The sequence below is a fragment of the Tupaia chinensis genome, unplaced genomic scaffold, assembly GCF_000334495.1.
Source record: "Tupaia chinensis unplaced genomic scaffold, TupChi_1.0 Scaffold143615_1, whole genome shotgun sequence".
Taxonomy (NCBI): Eukaryota; Metazoa; Chordata; class Mammalia; order Scandentia; family Tupaiidae; genus Tupaia; species Tupaia belangeri.
In genome coordinates this window covers 1,556,760-1,568,895 of record NW_006203463.1, presented here as the reverse complement: position 1 = coordinate 1,568,895, position 12,136 = coordinate 1,556,760, and the positions used below count along the sequence as shown (strand labels likewise).

The following is a 12,136-nucleotide window of genomic DNA, read 5'->3' as shown; positions in this document are numbered from 1 at the left end:
GCGCCCTCGGAGCCGCCCCGGAACGCCCCCCCCCCCTGCCCCAGCACCCGCGGTTCTGCGGAGGCCGCCGCCTTCCCCTCCACGTCTCCATCTGCCGGACCCGGGCCGAGCCGGACATCGAGCGATGGCGGAAAACCTAAAGAAACTGATCACCAGCGAATCTTTCAGATCCTTGCAGGAGAGGCTAGATCCCTGGCTCAGGGAGTACAACGTGAGTCGGTGGGGCCCCGGGCTCGCCCTCCCGAGCTCCTGCACGCCCCGGCGGCTCCTCGGGGATTTGCAGATGTCCCCAGGGGACCTCAGCCCCCAACCTGGCTCGGGGGGAAGGGCGCGTGCCCTGGGGCCGGTTCTCTGCGGAGCGCGGGGCTTGCCGGCTGGAGAGCGTCCTCGCCCCGCGGTAACTAAGGACGCTGGCGGCCCTAGCAACTGGAACCTTGGCGACTGGTCTGGTGCTGCAGGCCTTGGTCGCCCCCAGCCCCCTCGCCAGCGCAATCCACACCGCCCCCTGCCCCTGCTCCTGCCTTTCCGCAACCCCCGAGGTCCCCTGGGCGTGTATCGGAATGGATTTTTATAACTTTGCTCGGGACTTCTTGCCCGGACGTCAGTGGAACCGTCCCGTGTTAAGGTTGTGGTGTCTTTTGTGAGCACGGCTTTAGTTAACGGCGGTTTCAGCGCCAAGGCAGCCCTGCGGAGGCCTCTGCCCGGCGTTTGTCAGAAGCCTAACCGCGGCACCAAATCCAGAGACACCCCTCACTTCTTAAATCTTCACCCCCTGCCCACAAATAGGAAGTAGAACGCCAAGCGAGCTCGCATTTGCTTTAGGTTTGACCTGTCCCTCTCAACTCAACGCGACAGGGACAGCGAGGAGTCAGAAAGGGACATGGACTGCGCTGAGCCCCTGCCCTCTGCCCTGGCGCCCTAGGCTGGCTCTCCGTGGAGCTAACTGGATGTCACCTTTCTGGGTCCAGTACCTCTGCTGCTACCTCTATATGGAGAGCCTGGGCGAGATGGTAGCAGGAGTTCCCTTTCGGATTGCAGTTTGGGGGTCTAGATGAGGGTGGGTCTCACTCCTTGGGGCTCCCATGCAAGCACTACCTGGACTCCCGACGGAGGGGGCGGAGGGGGCGCTCAAGGCGGCTGAGGCTTCCTCAGTCTCCCTTTCTGGTATTAGTGCTCACTCTCTTTGCTCCCCTTAAAAGGGCCAGCACTGACTGTTCCCTCTCCACCGAGGATTCAGGAAAATCAGAAATTATTTCTTTATCAGGAAAGACTTGGCTTCTCCCCACCACTTTTGTTTATTTTTAGTTTTTGCTTTAGAGTCCCTGGGCTTGACAGGGAGAGACAGAAGGGGGTTGTGTGGAAAGTGAGAAATCGCCCCTCAGGGGATGCAATCCTTTCTCCAGTTTCTTCTTGGGATTTTGGGCTCTCACACATTTCAAGCCATGGGGTCCTGCTGGCAGCCATGTGGTATACAGCACCTTAACCCCCACCAATCTTCTGGCCTCTCTCCACCATTCCTTTGAAAGGTTTTTGCTATAGGGCACGTGTCCTTGCCAGAGAGACAGAGAGACAGAGAAATCACCCCCCTGGGAGGATAGCCATGCTGCAATCCCTTCTCCTCCATTCTCCTCTTGGCATTTGGGGCACACATGCACATGTACCCAGAGTGAGTTTCAAGCCCCAGGATCCAGGACTCCAACCCAGGCGACCATGTGGGAGTACACCACCTTAATACTATGCCACCTGCTGGCTCCACTTTTAAAAGTACTTATTTGGGGACCAGCAGATGGTATAATGGTTATGTTGCTGGACTCCCGCGTAGTTGACTGCGGTTCAAGTTCCAGACCTGGCAGTTTAAACTCATGCTGGGCGCATGTGCGTGCGTGCCCAAAATCCAGAGGAGAGAATGGAGGAGAATGGAGGAGAAGGGATTGCAGTGTGGCCATTCCCCTGTGGAGTGATTTCTTGCTTTCTGTCTCTCTGTCTCTCCAGCAAGTGCATGACCCTATAGCAAAAATCTCTCTTTTAAAAAAAGTACTCATGAGATCAGTAGTTAGCGTAATGGCTATGTCGCTGGACTCCCACGTAGTCGACCGCGGTTCGCGTCCCGGACCCAGTGACTTAAAACTCATGGCGGGCGCATGTGCGTGCATGCCCAAGATCCCGAGAGGAGAATAGAGGAGAAGGGATTGCGGCGTGACCATCCCCCCTGGGGGGTGATTTCTTGCTTTCTGTCTCTATGTCTCTGTCTGTCTGGCGAGCACACGTGCCCTATAGCGAAAAAACCTCTTCAAAAAAAAAATGTACTTATTTGTTATCTAGTCTCAGGAAGTTAAGAATAACAAATCCTAACTCATGCGTTCCCCCCTTTTTATCGCCTGGGTCTGAGCTGACATGTGAATTTTGAAAGTTATGTTGTCACAATGTTCAGCATAAGTGACACTAGCACTTGGCTGGGATGAACGAAGTGTCCATTTTAGAAACTCCCTGTGAACACCGGGCAATGGCTTTCACTGTTACGTGTTCATGTCTCTGTACCACCCCATCCCTCAGTACTCATCAAAACTGTTTCTGGGGGCTAGCAAGTGGCATAGTGGTTATCACGCTGGACTCCCACGTGGCCAACCATGGTTTGGGTCGTGGACCTGGCTGCTTGAAACTGGGCACATGTGCGTGGATGCCCAAAATCCCAGGAGGAGAATGGAGAAGGGATTGCAGTGTGGCCATTCCCTCCCGGGGATGAGTCCTCACTGTCTCTGGCGAGTATGTGCACCCTGCAGCAGGGGAAAAAAAAAGAAAAAGAAAAACCTAAGAAAAAAGAGTTTGTGTCTTTTCTCTTCACCACTGTACAGCAGAGACCAGAGCCTTTCCAAACCTGTGCCATTTCCTGGGCTCCGTCATTTCTCTCGAGCCTCTGGCATCTCTGTCATGTTCCAGCGTGGACACGTGTGTTCTGCGCCCTCCACTCCTGGCTCCCTTCTTTCCGCAGTGTCTCGTGTCTGTGTGAGATCCGTGCTAGGTCAGGCCTGTCCTGGCCGAGCTCCCACTTCTCCCACTGGCTGAGGGCCATTCCCCACAGTGAGTGCTGTGGTCACCTTCAAGTCAAGTCAGCCTGAAACCGAATTCCGCCTCTCCCGCACCCCGACCCCAGACCTCTGGAACTCGTCTTCATCACGGCCTGCTTCACACCTTTTCACAGCATAACCTGCTGGTTCCAACGGCAAAATTCACACAGAAGCTAAATGCTTTCTGCCACCCTGACTGCTGCCACCCGTGCCCACCTTCCATCATCCTTCCCCTGGATTTTTTTTTTTTTTTGGAGAGGTTTGTTTGTTTGTTTGTTTACCCCCCCAGGGGGGATGGTCATGCCGCAGTCCCTTCTCCTCCATTCTCCTCTCGGGATCTTGGGCATGCATGCACACGCACCCAGAGTGAGTTTTAAGCCACCGGGTGTGGGACGCGAACCGTGGTTGACTACATGAGAGTCCAGCGACATAGCCATTATGCTAACTGCTGGTCCCTGGAGAGGTTTTTGCTATAGGGCACGTGTGCTCGCCAGAAAGAGAGAGGCAGAGAGGCAGAAAGTGAGAAATCACCCCGCAGGGGGGATGGCCACGCCACAATCCCTTCTCCTCCATTCTCCTCTTATGATCTTGGGCACATATGCACATGTGCCCAGCATGAGTTTAAGCCACCAGGTCCAGGACTCGAACTGTGGTCAACTACATGGGAGTCCAGCGACATAGCCAACTACATGGGAGTCCAGTGACATAGCCATTACGCCAACTGCTGGTTCCCCTTAGTGGTAACCCAAGGTGATTCCTGTAAATGTCAAGTCAGAGCAAATCACTCACCTGGCATGACCTTCCAACTTCCTGTTTCACTCAGAATGAAGGCCACAGTGCCAATGGTGGCCTTTGCAGTCCTACATGGTTGTCCCCCTTTAGCCTTCCTGCCCTCATCTGTTCCTGTCTCCTCACTCAGTCCAGCAACACTGGACTTCCTTCTTTCTTTCTTTCTTTCTTTCTTTCTTTCTTTCTTTCTTTCTTTCTTTCTTTCTTTTTTTTTTTTGTAAGAGACATTTTTTGCTATAGGGTCATGCACTCGCCAGAGAAGCAGAGACAGAAAGTGAGAAATCACGCTCCCGGTTGGACGAGGGTGGCTATGCTGTAGCCCCCTCTCCTCCATTCTCCTCTCAGGATTTTCGGTGCACATGCCCACATGCCTGGTGTGAGTTTTGAGCCACTGGATTCGGGACTTGAACTGCAGTTGGCCATATGGGGAGCCTAGTACCTTAACGACTATGTTACCTGCTGGCCCCTGGCTCTTTCCAGAGCAGCACGGTCCAACAGAACTTTCTAGGATGATGGGGATTTCTATATCTGCTCTGTCCAATATAGGGCAGGTGCACCCTGAGGAACGGAATCGTTACCTTCACTCAAGTACAGTTTAGAGTCGAATGGTCACCCGTGGCCAGTACGGGTCCTCTGGGACCCCACTGCTCTGGAGCATGACACCCATGCTCCTGCGCAGGGCATCTGGCAGAGGGTATTCTGTCTGGAAGGCTTTTCGCCTGTCCGTACCTGAGGGCAGTGTCGACAGCCTTGCCTCTTCATTTCTTCAAGTCTTTGCTTAAATGTTACCTTTTCAGAGAGGCTCACGTGGTCATCCATTTAAATCACCGTCTCCTACCCTCACTCCTAGTTTCCCACTTCTGGTTTTTTTTTTTTTTTTAAATGTACTTATTTCTTTCTTGAGAGAGAGAGGCCCCTTTAACAGTCTCACCCACTGTGACCCTCAGCCTCCCAGCCAGCCAAGATGACAGGTGCACCCTGCATCTTCACATAGACCCAGGAGCCACACCCGGGTCTCCCACGTGGGCCCGATATCACCCAGTGGTCACGGCACCCCCACAGCTGGGTCCCAGCTGGATTTCTTCCTTAATTTGGACAATGTTCAAAAGTTAATAGAAAAATATATTATGAAAAAAAAAATGCATGGATTTTTAAATATTTTTGCACCCAAATAAACTTGTACTTTAATTTCACTTTCCGTGAACTATTTGAAGTCTCCGTGTACCTGGGCCTCGTCCTCACTTATTTCGTGTATTGTCAGTTCCCCTGCACCCCCTCTAGAAGGTAAGCTGCAGAGGGCAGTTTCCGCTTCATTCCGCTCCTTGTATCCGCGGTGCTCAGAATGCCGCTTGGCCCTAGCTTGACAGATGTTTACTGACGGATGAATGCCCAGCCTGTGTCCTGTGACTCACTTCTTCTCATAAAGCCACATATCCAGTGTAGAGTTAAAGATGATCCCAAATGTCTTTGATTCATCTTGTACTAAATGTGAATCAAAACCAGAAGCCAAAATTTCCATTTGGGGCAAAATTTGCTTGTTTTGCTTTATTTTCAATGAGAGAGAGAGAGGTCGTTAGTTTTTTTTCTTATTAAATAATTTTTTTCAAGGATTATTTTATTTAACTTTATTTATTTATTTAAATTTGACCAGAGAGGGACAGAGAGAGAGAGAGAGAGAGAGGAAGCGAGAATGTAAGCCGCCAAGTCCAGGACTAGAACCGCGGTCAGCCATGTGAGGAGTCCAGTGTCCTTATCCACCATACCTCCAGCTGGCCCTGATAGAGGTTATTTTGGACAGGAGCTCATTATGATGCTCTGCCGTCCTCCCAGTCAGCCTGTTCAGGTTGGTCCAGGATCTAAACCTGAGCCTCCCACGTGGCCCCGGCCTCACACAGAGCCCCACCTCCCGTCACACTGGCTGGGCCTAAGATTGTCTCCGTGTAGCAAAAGAGAGCGGATGAAGAGATACTTGTATACTTCCTATCATAAAATTTAAGGCACACCGCACTTACTCTCTATCTTATCATCTGCGGTGTGCGTTTGGGTCAATTGCTGAGCACTTTCCTGTACTACTGAAAGGATTTTTTTCTTTTGGTTCTTTGGAGTTTTGACTTAAAACCTTGAGATGAAGAATATTCATTGTGGTAGTAAGTGATAGACAGGCCTCAAAAAGTTCATGGACAACGAGTATTATGAAAATGGTATGCAAGGGTTTCAAAATGTTTTGCCCCAAATTAAACTTGTACTTTAATTCCACTTTCCACAAAGTATTTGAAGTCACCTCGTATGTTTGTTAAAATGTTGGTTGTAGAGAATTTTACATACATACATGTATATATTTACTTATGGATAGATCTTTTGCTGTAGGGCATGTGTGCTTGCTGGAAAGACAGAGAGGTAGAAAGTGAGAAATCACCCACCAGGGAGTATGGCTATGCACGGTCCCTTCTCTTCTATTCTTCTCTCGGGATTTTGGGCATACATGGGTGTAAGTTCCAAGCTGCTGGGTCCAAGACTCAAACCGCAGTCAGCCATGTAGGACTCCTGCACCTTCACCACTAAGCCATCTGCTGGCCCTATATTTGTTTATTAAAAGCTGTAAATTATGTTTGCTGTGGAAGTTTGATTTTGCTGACTGTGACCACATTGGTTTAGTTAGCAAGACAAAGGACCACATGTTCTCTTTAGAATTAAAAACATGATTCCGGTCATTCCCCTGGGAAAAAGTCATTTTCAAGGAAAATAAATGACTTAGATTAAAACACAATTCAACATTTTGATTTTCTTCCAACCAGTCATTATTTGGATGAACAGTTAAATCCTGTTCAGTGTTTGTATTTCCCTCATGTGGGTTTCTTATCCATTGTCCTCACCTCCACCATAGTCGCCAACATCTCATACACAACCTCTTAGCTGTGCCGCAGAACTTGTTTCATTGTGAATTCTTGATAAATGTGATTTTTCTGCCCGAAAGCCTTTGTTTTCTATTACTCGGCTTGTTTTTAATTCTATAACATCCAGCTGTGTTCTGGGTCCTAGGAAAAAACTACTAATTGCTTGATTGTTTATTTATTTGAGAGATTTTTGCTATAGAGCACATGTGCCTGCTGAGAGGTAGAGAGAGACACAGACAGAAAAATGAGAAATCATGCCCCTCACCCCAGGATGGCCATGCCACAATCCCTTCTCCTCCATTCTCTTCTCAGAATTTTGGGCATGCCTGCACCTGTGCCCAGAATGAGTGTCACGTCACCTGGATCTGGGACTCGATCCTCAGTCTGCCACATGGGAGTCTAGTGCCTTACCCACTATGCCACCTGCTGGCCCCAGTTACTTTTCTTTTTGAATTCCAAAAAGGGATATTTTTCAATCCCTCCTAGAGAAACAAATACTAAAAACAACAGCAAACATTGCCAACTTATTTTCATTTAGTTATGAGAAAGATGGTGATTTAGTGTAAGGCTCCTCCCAAGTGCTGATAAAGACTTTGAAGTTCAAGGACAGCCTGGTTTGAACACATCATTTTCAGAAATTGTTTCCTCCTTTGTGGTTCTTAAGAGTGTTGGTGAAAGAGCCGTAAAGAATCCCTAGAATTTGGTGACTGACTCAGTTCAACCGTGAAACAAGAACTGAGTCAGCCACCAAAAGAGTAATAATTTGTTCTATGAATGAGTATTGAGCTTCTGCACAGTGGCTTAGACTCACAATGTTTGCAGTGTCTATTAATTTATTCATTCAAGGAATATTTTTTTCAGAGCTTATGATGTGCCTACCTGTGCTAGGTGCTGGGAGGCGGCGGTGAGCTACATCTTCAAGTTGAAATTCCAGCTGGGGAGAGGAGGAGGGACAGGAAGCACACGTGCAGAAAGCAAGGAGGCACAGAGAAGCGCCATGGGGGCTGTGCAGAGTTCAAGGCAGGGAGAGAAGTGGGGTGAGGCTGAGCAGTAGGGCTGTTGGGCCCATTTCATGAAGAGCCTTGGTGGTGTGTTCAGGAAAGCGTTATGCAGGAAGGGGACATGCCTGGATTGTGCTTCAGAAAGGTTTCTCCAGCTGTCCCAGGATGGGGAAATGGGGAACTTCTGGGAGGATGGATGGGGCTGGGTGATACAGTACTGCAGACCAGAAATCGTGCGAGTCAGCCTTTTCTAAACAAGCCTGGCACATTCAGTAAACAAGCTCAGAGACTGAGAACGCACCTTAAGATGCAGGCAAGACTACGCCGTCCCGAATACCCACAGCCTGACATGGGACGTTGGTATGGTTTCATTGACCAGCTCTGCCAATGGCTTAAACAACCCATGCAGAACTGAATTCTGAGGGCCTGACTGCTCCATAGAGACGTTAATGTGAGAAAGAAACGAACCTCACAACGCTAGCTGCAGGTAGAGGAGGGCCGAATCCTTCCCCCGAGCTGCTTTGTTTCCTCTCCAAGTTCTGTGGACTAGGGAGTTAACCCGGGTCAGGTGCTCGGAGATTTATTATCTTTTCTATATAATCATAGTGACAGGTGGTAAAAAACAAACAAACAAACAAAAAAACATAAAAAAAAACCTTACTATACCCTTAATCACCCTATCCCAAGACAGGATGACTACATTTCTTAAAACAAAATAATGAGGCCCAGCAGGTGGGGTCGTGGTAAAGGCGCTAGACTCCCACATGGCTGACCATGGTTCGGGTCCTGGACCTGGAGGCTTGCTTTCTTACTTTCTTTCTCACTCTTGGGCTCTATAGCAAATTTAAAAATAATAATAAAATTAAATACATAATTCTTTTAAAAAAAAGAAAATAAATAAGAGAATGGACATCAGGAGATGACAGTCTAGAAACTGATTATTTAATGTGTGAGTGTGGGGTTGGGGGGAAGGGCTGGTAATGCAAGACTTTCTCATACATTCCTCTCTATTATAGAAACCCACACCAACAAGTGGAAACAGGATATTAGATAGCAAGACACAGAAAGGAGACTTAAAGAGGCGTTTTTTCTGTTTGTTTTAGAATAGTCTCTGTGGTTGAAATAGAGGCTGCCCGTGTGCTGACATAGCCCTGCCTGCTGGCCCACAGGTGGTCGGGGTTGCTACGGTGTGTTCAGGCAGACTCCCTGCCCTCCTCTGCCCTCCTCTGCCCTCCCCTCAGCCAACTTACTTCTACATTCCTTTTTCTTTCTTTCCTAAAGGTTATTTCTAACACGGGAGAGAGAAAGATAGGCACCCCAAACAGGGTTTGTGCACTGCGATCCACCCGTCATCCCAGCAGACTTGGGTCACAGGAGTGTGTGTGTGTGTGTGTGTGTGTGTGTGTGTGCATGTGTGCGCGTGTGTGTCCCTGGTCTGCTCAGGGAGGTCCCAGGATGCGAACTCCAGAACTTTCCTCTGGGGGTGCCGTTGCACCACTGTTGCGCCCAGCTGGCTACTTCTCCATTTGGGAAGGTTCTTCCCTTTGGGACCTTCGTTTCCTGCCAGCTAGACCAAGCTACAGGAACAGTCAACCCCCACATCTCAGCGTCTCAACAGAGCAGAGATTTTGATTCTTGCCCACACTCGGTCTGATGGTCGCTCTCCTCCTGCGCTGACTTGGTTGCCTTCCATCCAGTGGAGCTGCCATCGCATCCCATGACCTTGAAGGCCTGTAGGGGCAGAGATGGGAACTTCCACTGCTGTTATTTTTCATTTTTTTAAATTATTTATTTCATGAGCCAGAGAGAGAGAGAGAGAGAGAGAGAGAGAGATAGTACCCCAATAGAGTCTTCCTGTCTCAATCCACCCCCATCTCAGCCAATCCTGGATGGGGGTCACACTTGCCCAGCATATTGGGGGAGGCCTCCTGCCGTGAACCTGGAACCTTCTCAGCCTCCCGGAGTGTTGCATCCCTCTACTGCACCACAGTCAGGCCCCTGCTGCAAATTACATGCTGAGTTACACTCTGCTCCATCATCTATCCCTGGTCAGAATTAATGGTGTGGCACCGATCAGTTGTCAGGGGGACCGAAAATTGTGAGAGAGCACTTGGACTATTTAATTGATGTGACTCTTTCTGCCGTAACTCCTAGTGATGAATGCGTGGCTGCGAAAGAAACTGACACATGGTTAAGGGAGAGTATTTTATTTTTGATAAAGAGGCTGTCAACTTTTTTGATGTTTATTTTTCTTTCTTTATTTTTGAGAGAAAGATTTTTGCTATAGGGCACATGCTTTTGCTAGAGAGATACAGAGAGAAAGAGAGATAGAAAGCAAGAAATCACCCCCCGGGGAGATGGCCATGCCGCAATCCCCTCTCCTCCATTCTCCTCTTAGGATTTTGGGCATGCATGGACATGGGCCCAGCATGAGTTTTAAGCCACTGGATCTGGGACTCGAACCATGGTTAACCATGTGGGAGTCCAGTGATGTTAACTATTACTCCACCCATTGTTCCCTGTTTTATTTTTAAATTAATTGACAGAGGGAACATGCCCTTGCTAGAGAGACAGAGAAGATGCCCCCTAATGGGGTGTGGTCTTGTCGCAGTTGTTTTTCCTGCACTTCCTCACCCTGTCAAGATGTTGGGCATCCATGCACAAGTGCTCTGCCTCTTTTTCAAGCCACCAGAAATGAGATCCAAACCATGATCAGCCATGTGGGATCTGGCTCCCAATGCTTAACCACTACGCTACAGAGCCAGTCCATTTTTTTCTTTTTAAAATTTGCTATAGGGGGAACCAGCAGTTAGCGTAATGGCTACATGACTGGACTCCCATGTAGTCGACCACGGTTCGCGTCCCGGACCCGGTGGCTTACACTCACGCGGGGCGCGTGTGGGTGCGTCCAAGAGGAGAATGGCGAGCGCAGGTGCCCTATAGCAAAAATCCCTCAAAAAAAAAAAAAAATGTACTGGCTGTGAGTGGAGAAGGGATCTCAGCATGGCTGTCCCCCTGGGGGGGGTGATCTCTCTCTCTCTCTCTCTTTCATGTCCTATAGCAAATTTTTTTGAGAGGTTTTTCGCTATAGGGCGCGTGCGCTCGCCAGACAGACAGAGAGAGACATAGAGACAGAAAGCGAGAAATCACCCCCCAGGGGGGATGGTCACGCCGCAATCCGTTCTCCTCCATTCTCCTCTCGGGATCTTGGGCATGCATGCACACGCGCCCAATGTGAGTTTTAAGCCACCAGGTCCGGGAAGCGAACCGCGGTTGACTATGTGGGAGTCCAGCGACATAGCCATTATGCTAACTGGTGGTTCCCGCCAATACATTTTTTATTTGACTTTCCTATTTTCATATTGGACAAATGTGTTCATGTAAACATGATCATTGCTCAATAGTTAAAGGGGATAAATAGTGAAATAAGTCCATTAGAAATACTAACTATACAGGTCCAGTCACTATGGAATCTAGTAGAGAAGCCTTGCTAAATTTGGGGGTAAACATAGTTTCCTTTTTCTCCTACCTAAAATTCAGTATTTTAGTTTGACAACTGTGTGGCCGGGGTGGTGGTGGGTGGTAAGGCCATCATTTTTCCCCAATAGGCATTTCCATAAACTTTTGGAAGACCCTGCGTATACGAAGCACAGTGTGTATGTGTGAGACTGGGGTTTCTTGAAGTGGAAGTTACTGTATTTTGTACTGAAATGGGTTTTGGAACTGAAATAGAAAGTTGATTAAAGATGGTTAGTGACAAATTGCATTAATTTAGTGATAAATGTACTAATCATGTTTTCTCTTTTACGTTGTGGAAGATGACTCAAGGTTATGAATAAAAAAGTAGGTATGGGACCAGCTGGTGGAGTGAGAGTTAAGGAGGCTGGATCCCACGTGGCCGACTGGGTGGTTCAAGTCCTGGTGGTTTGAAAATCACATTGGGCGCATGTGTGCGTGCCCCAAATCTGGAGAATGGAGAAGGGATTGTGGCATGACCAGAAGGAGTACTTCTCACTTTTTCTGTCTCTCTCTGGTGAGTGCGTGGCCCTGTAGTAAACCGTGGGAAGAAAAGTAGGCACGAGGGTACACGGGTGGAGAGTCTTGATGAGCAGTCTCTCATACATGGACGTAGCTGACTGGTAACAGGTAGAGGCTGCTCCCATAGAGGGAGGGAAAGGCCCCAGGACAGCGGTCCTCTGGGCTTGGGGACAGTGGCTGCGGTGGAGCGAGCTGAGCGGAACGAAGAGGAGGGACGGCCAGATGCAGCAGGCAGGGTGGTATCAGGGAGAGTGCTGGAGTCGGAACGGGCAGGCCCGATGCTACGGGAGCTTCTGCCTGGGTGAGGCAGTGGTGACGTTGAGGCTGGGAACAGAGCCATTGCCCTTTT

General features: G+C 49.1%; 1 protein-coding gene across 1 annotated transcript in view; it reads left to right on the top strand.

Annotated features, from left to right (window-relative positions):
• The first annotated feature begins 11 nt into the window (after positions 1-11).
• SPATA18 (spermatogenesis associated 18) overlaps positions 12-12,136 on the top strand; it is a 53,171-nt gene continuing 41,046 nt past the window's right edge. Inside the window, exon 1 of the mRNA XM_006164380.3 lies at positions 12-211. Within this exon, the coding sequence (XP_006164442.1) occupies positions 125-211 (87 nt within the window). The 5' untranslated portion in view covers positions 12-124. The remainder of the gene's footprint in view (positions 212-12,136) is intronic.